The following is an 11851-nucleotide window of genomic DNA, read 5'->3' on the forward strand; positions in this document are numbered from 1 at the left end:
AACGATGGCTACGCATATTATTATCAATTGATTTTCTATATAGTTTGTTCTTTGAATTGTGTTCCAGATGTCAAGCCTATAGATATTGACTGTTTCTATAATGAATATTGTCAATCGACTTGTATATTTTGTATTTCTTAGATAGATCTGTATTGGACCCCTTTATTCTGGACACCGCATAATCCGGACAATGATAAATACTTAGAGAAAACTGTTTATGCAAGGCGTATGCTCGATTTATGTATGTTGAAACTGATTCTATTAATTATCAGTATCATTATTGATTTTCTTAATTCATATTCACGATTATTTGTAAATCCAAGAAAGACATCTACGTTTTCTGAAGCATAAAGTATATCTATTTCCTTTAACCCGTGCATATTGAGTTGTTTGACATCGAACTAGTTTTAACACTCCTTTGAACGCATGGGCGGGATAGGAACTATTCTAACTTCTGTCTTGTCTACTTTATGTTTTCTTTGAGTAAAATAGTTTTCACATGTCTACCTAGATATCATATTTCCACGACAAAATCACGAGAGAAATATGCTGGTGTATCCGATTACGTAGTGGGGTAGCCTACAGGTCAGACTGACATTTTATCCCAGAAATATTGTTATGTTATTTAAAAAAATATATATCGAAAAAACACAAAAATAAACTCCAAATGCAGCCCAGAACAATCCTTAATTTCAGGAGCTGGGGCCAAATCATTCCAGACTCCTTGTAAATGTTTTTCACTGGTCTGGGAGACTGGGAGACAGACTACCTACAGGTTGAAACTTTTTTCAAACAGATTTTTCTTGTGTTTAATAATGATTAAAACAGTGGGGTATTTACTGTTCAGACGTATGACTAGGCCTTGTCTTTTCTCAATGATAGTCTTGGCTAACTTGATAATTCATTACGAAATATAACGTACGTACTATTATTTTACAACATTTGACGTAACGCTGTGACGATAAATATAGCCGCACTTAGACTATAACTGTTTAAAGGGAAACTGATCTAAAGCAATTCCCCGGGACTGGTGGTTGCCTTTGTTATTGTTTTTTCCCGTGAGTACCCGGATGAGTGTTTACATGTATATGTTTACTAAAACAAAGGGAATACACTCATATCATGGCGTGAAGTGCCGATGTAAAAACAACATACTTTGTTCAAAGGGTTAACCGATAATATATTGATTGATTGCTCATTGTTATCTAACTCAATGGATTTTTTTAGGAACCGAGGACGTTATGAAAATAGCTGTCACGTGGGCTTTCTCAGCCGACCTTTGAGACATGACACCTATGTGAAGCGTCTGAAACAATCAAAGTGATTCAGGCTTTTAATAAATTTCCTAAGTGAAATTTTTGCACATTTTGACTGTAAAAAATATAAACACGATAAAATAAGCAATGCTCAGGGGAAATATTTACTTTGTGTTGCAAGTCAAAATAGTGTAAACGAAAATCGCACAATTACCAAGCAAGTGACTTATCGCCACCATTACCGATGCTACCCACAAAGATACCTACATTTCCTTATTATTTCCAAAACTGTATTTCATTTTGTTGATAGATACTTATACTATCAACAAAAGTGACAGATGCGCTAACGAATTGCGCAGCACAGGTCTCGAACTAGTCTAGGTTTCTGCTATATCATCCGGGTACTCATGGGAAAAAACAATAACAAAGGCAACAACCAGTCCCGGGGAATTGCTTTAGATCAGTGCCCCTTTAAACATAGTGCTGAGTAGGTTCAGTGCGCAGAATTTGCAAACACCGCAAAAAATAATTTTGGCTAGAATTAGTTGAGAGTAGCGATATACATGAACCACGGGATAGGTGTTTGTATCGTAAGTATAAAACGCCAACATCAGAGGATTATCTGTCGAAACAGATTCTAACAGGCGTAAAATGACCACAGAAAATCCGTTATGACGCCAGGTGTTCGCGAAATAGGCAAGCGTGTCCTTGCCTACTGGTTGCATCCGCCACTCACACAATTAGCATTATTGGCATTCGTTATTGAAATGGTGAGCTGTGGTACACATTATACAGTATAGCGGAAACAAAACGTCTTGAACAAGTTCAAATTGACAAACATACGTCTCCAAGACCAATATGGATGTGAACAGCCTGCTCATATTTGATATTTATGCATCAGGTGGTATTTATTATGCATACAATTGACTATGTCTCGAGAAGGACAAGAAAGAAATGTATACAAGATAATAAGTACATAGAAGTTGACACTCACTCTCTCGTTTTCATATGCTGCTTGTAGCTTGATGCAAAAACCTCGGTATACTTGTGAGTTTATTAAGTTAAATTAGTTAAAATTCCACAGTTTGTAGTAAACAAAAATTATTCAAAAATAAGTGTGTTAAAGGGATAAGCAAAAGTTTTGTGAAATAAGGTAACAAATAATGGGTAAATAATATATGTACCGTATTTTTATAAATTTTAAATAATCTGCCCTGCTGTCATGCAACTTAAATATATTTTTGTGTGAGCTACAGAAACCACAGAAATGAAATAAAGTTATTACTGTTGATGGTCTACGTCGAGGGAAGTGATTGCTGCTAAATCCCTTATGAAACTATCACTTCTTCATAATGGGCGTAATGCATCTTCTTGTTATATATCGTCGCTATATGGCTGATATAATGCCGATGCGACGTTAAATTTTAACTCACTCACTCACTCACTCTTGTTACATATGTACGAATATGATTGGGTGAATGGGCGAGTATGATTTTACGCCGCAGGGGACACCTGAGAATAAGGTTCACACATTATACCCATGCAGGGAATCGATTCCGGACCTTTTGCGTAACAAGTGAACTCTTTTACAACTGGGCTACCCGATGAATATGAATACATATTAGACATTGTTGTTTTAATGTTGTTGGTGTTTTAGATGTTGATATTTACCTTTACACGGACAACCTGAAGTTGATATTGTATGTAATGTCATTTGCCCCTATCGACATTACAACATACAGACCACACCACTACAACATACAGGTTATACCACGGTGGCAACATACAGATTACACCGCGGTGACAACATACAGGTTATACCACGGTGGCAACATACAGATTATACCACGATGGCAACATACAGATTACACCGCGGTGACAACATACAGATTACACCACGGTGGCAACATACAGATTATACCACGATGGCAACATACAGATTATACCACGGTGGAAACATACAGATTATACCACGGTCGCAACATACAGATTACACTACGGTGGCAACATACAGATTATACCACGGTGACAACATACAGATTATACCACGGTGGCAACATACAGATTATACCACGGTGGCAACATACAGATTATACCATGGTGACAACATACAGGTTATACCACGGTGGCAACATACAGATTATACCATGGTGACAACGTACAGATTACACCGCGGTGACAACGAGGCATCATTGTGGCATGCCCTTGATACAAAAAAATTTCACTTTGTAAAGACAAAACATAGTTTTGAAATATTAATAAAATGGATTTGACATTACTTCATTTGTGGTACGTCGTAAAATTATTTTATTACGACATGCATCATTTTTATCATGAAAAATCTTTCATAAGCTACGCTGATGTGAAGACTCGTGACCTTTAATTCAAAATGTTTTTCTCCTCAGACTTGAAATCAGAGATGGATTTTAATGTTCCCAGAAGCGCCAAAACTACTTTGTTGACACATGATGGCGGCAGATGAAAGAAGGTGTATTTGGAACATTATGTACTTCGTTTACAACACAAATACTTCATCCCAGTATAAAGGACGATTAGAAACACAGACTACCAGTTTGCCCCCCCCCCCCCCCCCCCCCCCTCCTTGACTGTTGCATGAGTTTCGTGATTCATTTTTAATATTCTCAGTTGGGACGAAATTGATTTTTTTTTATTCTGGATTTGTAGAATAATATACGTATCAGCAGAATGATATGAACTCGGCTTGTAGTGATACGATATGATCAGACTCTACCCCCCGCGGTGGGGGGTGGGGGTGGGGGGCGGTCACGCTGAATTAACGCTGGCTGAAATTCCTATACTTTGTGGCGCGAAACACCATAAACTGTAACCTTGGTTCATACCGTGTGTTGAAAAGGGACAATTTTCTTCACGCAATCGCTGATGACTTAATCATACTTTTTCAGCCATGCTATTTCGCTTCGTGAAACTAGTGACATTCCACATTAGCAGTAATCCTTTCAGCAAATTCTCCTTCTGCTTAAATGACAATATACTAGCACGCTTCGTCGCAAAGTCAGTGAAAGATGAAAGCAGTTGTTTCTCATTTTGCTGTTGAAGTGTGATACACACGCATGCGTTGATCTACACGAGCGTATGCACGTGTTTGATGTTAACGCATGCTATGTAGACACCTTCTGCAATGCAATACACACAGTGGTACACAGTATATTGTCAGTGCCCACGTGTCAAAGTAATTGAGGTGTGCATCTTTCCTAACATCGAAAGCGTTTGTTTGTATGTATTTCAGTATTCACATACCTGATGTAATTATAATAACACAAACGTGATTACTCAATTTAAGTTAAGCAACTATATTAAATGACATATTAATGTCTACCCTAAAAAAAAATTGATATTATGTTAGATATTTTTTTTAGTCAATTTGAATAAACTAAAATTATTTGAACAGTTTCCATGATGCATTAACAATGTTTCATAATGTATCTATTATTTGTGATAATTACTTCAGCAATACATAACAAGTTTTCAATTATTATTTTTAATATTGACGTTAATTAATCAACAAGTATAGAGTGAATTACAATTTATGAAAAATGAAGGAATGTCTTTATTGATAAATTAATGAACCCGATGACATGTAAAGGTTTCATTGCTTAACCTGTTATGTAGGCAACGTGTTTGTCAAACGGGTCATTAAAACGCTTTGAAATAATCCTTTATATTACTCTTTCTAACATCTTAAAATAACGGAGATTTAAGGTTTGATAATTTCCGATTAGTGACGTAAGGGTAACTATTGCTTTGATGTTATGATAGACACACTACCGATATTGAATCACAGGCATTTCACGTTAATATGTTAACAAGATGAGTCGACTATCATTAATTACTACCAGGCTATCGCATAAGAGAAATTTATGTATTTTTGATATTCTTATGTCAACCGTGCTCCATGCAAGGTTTTATAGATTTGCCATTTTTGTACTTTAATTTATATAATTATCCAACCAAATTTGAACACAATAGTTATAAAGTTCATGCGTGTGTACAACTGTACCGAACGTGGTATAAAATTCATGCGTGTGTACAACTGTACCGAACGTGGTATAAAATTCATGCGTGTGTACAACTGTACCGAACGTGGTATAAAATTCATGCGTGTGTACAACTGTACCGAACGTGGTATAAAATTCATGCGTGTGTACAACTGTACCGAACGTGGTTCTAAAACAACAACAATTATTTATGATTCAAGTGGTTTGGTGAACTGAGTGGTTATTTACTTTAAAAATCATATTACGACTGCACATTAAGACAGGAAATAAATTAATTGTCCCCCCATTTATATGAAGGATTTCGTATAGCTTTCTTGTTTAAACGATTTCGTTTATGTTTCGGTTATTATTCAACTTGACCGCAAAGCGTCTTAAGAGTGTTTGTGCATCTGCTTAGACTAACGCGTGAAGGAGTAAATTTCAATGATAATGTTAAACTCTAAATAGGTTTTGTTTCCTCGAGGGAATATCTTAAAAGAAACTCTCATTTCCAAACATTTAAACGTTTATTTTCCATATTACCCATTGACTTTGAGGTAGGAGAAAGAATTCAAAATTTATTGCCCATGTCGTTAAGCAACTTCTTTCCCCCTTTTCTTCAACGAAATTTAAATAACAACAGACATCATTCGTATCAAATGTGACAAAAACGTCACTTTTTTTGTCCTAACGAGTAGCGTCGCTGGTGCGTTGCGCGTGCGGGGGGTTGAAGAAAAACGAACCCTAAAATTGTTCATACGGCTCCGGTAAAATCTTTAATGTTCTCGCTTTCACGCACAAAAGATGAAAAAAGATGGAAATTTGACAACACTCGAGAGCTGCTGAGGTTGGGTGGTAGTCAATCGCTTTTCGATTCCTATTGCTTTTGCCAGTGTCGGTTTTTTCCTGGTTTACCACCAAAACGTTTCATTACTGGTGTAATTCCATACCTACACCTGTTGGCGGTCTCAACAAGCGCACGCGGCACACGCGGGATAGGGGCGGGGCTTATAGAGCGCCGAGGCATCTGATTGGCTGAGAGCGCCATCTGACTGTCCCCTCGCCGTGATTGGTGATAGCGAGGGAAGAGATTTACAAAGACAGCGTGCAGCCTATGACAAGGTATTTATACGGTGTGGTTCCGTTCCGAGTTAAGAGTTGTGTTGAACACTGCATTCAGCGAGATCACTTGTCAATCGACGCTACGTTCATGAGCCGACCCGACTTTTTCAACTTGTCAACAAGCGGTTAGTGACTAACGCGTCTGTTACGAGTTTGGATACTGTGCTAACTTCTCACTCAAAATGCCTCGTGCATTCCTCATCAAGAAAAGGGAACGAGCGGGGGATATATATGTCGCTGCTACCCCGGAGCTGGTGTACCCTACCCCCATCCTGGCTGCTCCTACTCCAGTCCTGGCCTCCCCCACCCCAGTGCTCGCCTCCCCAACCCCCGGGATGGTGTGTGTGACAGAGGAGACGGGTATGGACCTGACTAAAAAGACGCCTCGCAATGACAGACCCCCACGTCAGGTGTCGCCTTGCGAGAAGGTCGTCATTCAAGACAGAGCTTTTCACAGAGAAAAAGGTAGGCATACATTTTTTTATGTTTACTTTAACTATAGTGACTTAAGTTTTGTTTTCTTTCTTCATTTTAATTATGTACACGATATTTCTTATGACACCATTAACCTCCTGTGTATAACGTTACATTAAGTCTCCCCTTTTATTAAACTAATAAAATGGAAAATTTAAAGAAGTTAAAAGTATTGGTAATATTTATTTTGTTTAATTCACTTATGAACTTACATATAAAGCATACAAGTCAATTTTGTTCAAAGAATTTAAAATATTTTTATCATGATTTTCAGAAATGGAAGAGATTGCATTGCGTCTGAAGCGCCCAGATATCTACCTCAGCCCACGAGGGAAGATCAGTCCCATTCATCCCCGACCTCTCCCACCGTTGATCTTCGACAAGCCCCTGCGTGGGTCAAGCCTCTCCCCAGGGTTCGGAGACAGTGACCGCAGCGTCAGCAGTACCTCACCCATCGGTACCCCAAGCAGTTCACCCCCGGAGCCCCCTCGACTTCCAGAAGCATTCCCATGGCACAGTCCGGTGTTCGGGGGTCTGCACCACCACCCGTCATTACTGCCATTCAACTTGCGGTTTATGAATGGCCTTCCTGCGCCCCCCGTTGTCCGACCGCTGGCAGAGTCCCCTTTCCCCTATCGGCACTACCCGGACGTCCCGTCAGCGTTCAAAGGCACCCACCACCTGCTTCCCCCTCCGCCGTACCTCCACGGACTACGCTACCCCCTCAATTTTTCCCCACCTGCCGCCGACACGGGAAAATTGGTTTTTGACGACCGGGTGATGGAGAGTATGGATTTGGGTGCCCGGCTTTCTAAAGCTCCTTTTGACAATGTGCTGAATTATCCTGTGTTAAAAGCCCAAAGTGTGCCCTCAGACATTGACTTATCCCTGTCGGACAAGAAGAAAAGCAAGGAGAACGAGCCTGTGAGATATCAATGTGATGCGTGTAAGAAAAGCTACTCCACTTTTAGCGGACTTTCCAAACACAAACAATTCCACTGTGCCTCGCAGATTAAGAAAGAATTTAACTGTAAATACTGTGACAAAACGTATGTGTCGCTTGGTGCCCTGAAGATGCACATCCGGACCCACACCCTCCCCTGCAAGTGTAAGCTGTGCGGCAAGGCCTTCTCCCGGCCCTGGCTGCTCCAGGGTCACATCAGGACCCACACGGGGGAGAAGCCTTTCTCCTGCCCCCACTGTGGCCGGGCGTTCGCGGACCGATCCAACCTCAGAGCACATCTCCAGACCCACTCCGATGTCAAGAAATACAGCTGCAGATCCTGCTCCAAGACATTCTCACGCATGTCTCTGCTGCTGAAACACGAAGACGGCTGTTGTGGGCCTATGGTTCAATAACTTCATCATTTTGTGCTATGACGTCATCATTGTGTGCTATGACGTCATCATTTTGTGCAGTGACGTCATGGATTCATGCGTTCAGTGACACTTGTTACATTGACACTAAAATGAGAAATTGACTCTTTTGTTCTGTTAGTGCTGTGCGTGTTCAACATGCAACTATATTGTTGTAGATGACAAATGTTTATTTATTTGGTCAGTATAATGTTTATTTATCAACTGACTGCGTCGCGTTCTTGTCAACTAAAGTATTACCTTTATTGCATTTACTATATTATTTATTCCTGTAGTCTCGTCAGACCAAGTCTGTCTCGAAACTGATCTCAGGTTATGAACGTTTACCAGTCACCATTTCGTATTTATTCGTTATTGTTCGAGATATGAGCCCTGATAGAGTATTCGACTATCAGTATAAGATATCATAGTATTCACCATAACTCGCTCAGATTATCTGCACATTGATAACAGCATTAGATACAATACTCTATTTTATTTTTACCAAAAGATTTACATTTTATCAGACAATGTTTTTACATCAATATTCATATTTACAATGTCGTAACCATGGCAATAATTGTACTAAATGCAGCATTTTAGTATTTTCAATTTGTACCCCATATGCTTCACATATTATCAGAGGGGCCAAATATCATGCCACGTGGGGCGTTATGGTCAGTGGACACAGGTGCATGCGTGGTCAGCCGTGACGACTTTGACCACCTACATTCCGACACTGTCCGCGGCTGGTTATTTATAGTGAAGATTTTATTGCTTGTGAGCGAAACTGTCATGTGCCAAAGATGTGTGAATTCACATGTTTCATGATGTTGGTATGGTAACAACTTACTCAACAAGTATTATTAAAATATATGATACCTAAATATTGTTGGCTTTTATTTTACTTTTATCACAAACATTGCTGTTTTTTATATATATATTTTGATATCTTGTTCAAGGTTTCCAGAAAAAAACCGTTTAATACACTGCCGCGCAAAAGAAACCATAACCCAGGAAATTCGATTCGACCACGTACAAACGTCACTGGGTTGAAAACAGTCGCCGAAACACTTCAAACTTAAGGTCCATACTACAACTATGATAATCTTATGAAATATATTACCATCGAATAACTATTTCTTGTTGCTCGTTAAACATGGGTGTATCCTTTTTTTGTCCGTCAGTTTCAACCAAGGGAGGTGAGCGATCTATCAAACTAGTGTTTACATTATGTATCGTTATATGTCATAACATGACATTAATCAATGTCTGAAGCACCGCCGTGACAGAAATACACTCCACATTGTACAGCGCCAAGTTCACAGTGCAAGACGCGCCTGGCACTAACTCTATAAATCATTCCTCTATTTGATTTTTGTTAATGTAAGCAAGAGGCAGAAACCAAGTTGATACTATTTTTCATAACGGTAAAGTGTCATATATCTGTTTGCGGCAAAAATATTTTTGTGTAATGCTTTCGACATATGCAGATTCCTTAAACAGGTACGAGTTACAAAACACATTTCGCATCCCAGGGCCCCGTTTCACAAATCGATCTTAGCACTAAGACGATCGTAATTCACATATTTTAACATAGGTGTTCTGTAGTCGTATTGCTGCGATCGATTTGTGGAACGGGGCCCTGGTTTCAAGATGAAATTAAATTTTGGCATCCAAATATGTAGTGAACTTAAAGTATATTCCAGCTATGGAACGGCTTTTAAATTATGGCGTTGGTCCAACCAGTGGTTGAAAGAATGAGCAATGATTCGTTAGGGTACGAAGACACAAACTCAACCAAGGTCCTCTTTGGCCAAACCGGTCGTAGCGCTACGGCCATCGTAGGTTTACGTTAATGTATGGGAGTTCGAGCATCGTAACGCTAAGATCACTTGGGGCAAGTGAACCCTGGTCCCCCATTGCAGCAACCCGTTCCTCATCTGAGGCCGCTCGTTCAACAACGCGGGACAATGCAGTTCTATTCTGTCCAGAATCCGCTAACAGTACGGCAGTGGACTCGGGTAGAGATGGAGGTGTTCTGCAACCCATGCTTGTCGTAAGAGGCGACTAACGGGATCGAGTGGTCAGTCTCGCTGACTTGTTTGATGCATGTCATCGTATCCCAAATGCGTAGATCAATACTTATGATGTCAATCGTTGGATTGTCTGGACCAGACTTGATTATTTACAGACGACGTCATGTAGCTGGAATATTGCTGAGTTCGGTGTAAAACAAACAAACAAACAAACAGTAATGCAGTGTGTGGTAACGCATCACAAAGCGATCACAGTGCTACGACTATTACAGGTCTATGTTAGAGTATAGGATAGGCAGTCGTAGCGTTAAGATGGCTTTGTAGTATGAGTCCTTGGACACGCTATGACCAACTTCACCTTGCGCCGTTATATACACTCTATAAGAGGGTTGCGATAGATGCATAAATGTCACACTTACTGAACTGATTCTTTAGAGTGAGGCAAGTTATGGTCGGGGGGTTGAATACACCGATGGCAAAATATCTTCTTTACTAACCTGATGATCGCATTGTCCAGGGCCCCACTTCAAAGTGCGACCTTAGAACTGCGAATGTAACCCATTCCTCAACATAGATTTGCGATCCCCTTTGCACTAAGATCGCTTTGTCGAATTGGCCGGAGTAAAGATTCTTCCGAGTGGAACTGCTTCGACAGCAGGCGGTCTAAAGATTTATATGCCGCTATCCCTGGATCGAATATGTTATCTTTATTAATCATGAATGACGCATAGGACATATTTTAATTTTCACGATTTTATAAGTAATAACGTAAATAACTTATAAAATACGAAGAAGCTACATTTGTCTACATTCTTTTGACATCCATTTATTAATCCTTGATTCAAAATGCATGAACGAGTTCCAATTTCAGTCTAAACAGCCACTACGGGTATTGGTGAGATGATGTTTGGATATTTGCTTGATACTTTATTTGCGTTTAAAACATCCAGCTAATGTACAGACTAGATATTGAAAAGTTCTTACGGACGCGGTCCGTCGCTATTCCTGACGAGACTAATCCTAATCCATTGACATCCTATCTGGATGGAGTGAAGATTTTGTTGAATGAAAAAGTTAATGATGGTGACAAAGCTAATGATGAGCTTCATGATACACTGCCGCTCAAAAGAAAATATACACTTGAAAAATTGACAGAAAATGCAAACGTTATCAAAACGTTAACAGGAGTGAGTGAGTGAGTGAGCTGGGTTTAACGCTGCTTTTAACAGTATTCCAGTCATATCACGGCGTGTCAGCTTAATGTGGGAGGTAAGCCCGAAGTGACGCAGGTCTCAGACGTTAACCACTTCGGTGAAACCCACGAGCACGGGTATGGTGCTGACAAACCTAGAAACATAATCGGGGCGAACCGGGATTCGAACCCATAATCATAGGTTTCTGGTGTGCCCAAGGGACGCAACTCTGCATAGCGAATCGCGGCGCTTTAGACGACTGGGCCACCCATGCCCACCCAGCTTCCCCCCATTCATATGACCATAGAATATCTGTCATGGCTAGTGAGTATTGCACACACAGCCTTCTAGTTGGGGGTGTTCTTTAACTTGTTTTGAGTAGTATATTTCGTACA

At 40.0% G+C, this 11851-nt stretch overlaps 1 protein-coding gene across 1 annotated transcript; it reads left to right on the forward strand.

Moving 5' to 3' along the window:
* Nucleotides 1-6421: 6421 nt before the first annotated feature.
* LOC124135699 (protein escargot-like) lies at nt 6422-9105 on the forward strand. The gene is made up of 2 exons (XM_046501214.2): nt 6422-6859; nt 7143-9105. The coding sequence occupies exons 1-2, from the start codon at nt 6577-6579 to the stop codon at nt 8225-8227; spliced, it is 1368 nt and encodes a 455-aa protein (XP_046357170.1). The 5' UTR covers nt 6422-6576; the 3' UTR covers nt 8228-9105.
* Nucleotides 9106-11851: the final 2746 nt, after the last annotated feature.

Source organism: Haliotis rufescens, unplaced genomic scaffold (assembly GCF_023055435.1).
Source record: "Haliotis rufescens isolate VD_foot unplaced genomic scaffold, xgHalRufe1.0.p SCAF_17, whole genome shotgun sequence".
In the NCBI taxonomy this organism is placed as follows: domain Eukaryota; kingdom Metazoa; phylum Mollusca; class Gastropoda; order Lepetellida; family Haliotidae; genus Haliotis; species Haliotis rufescens.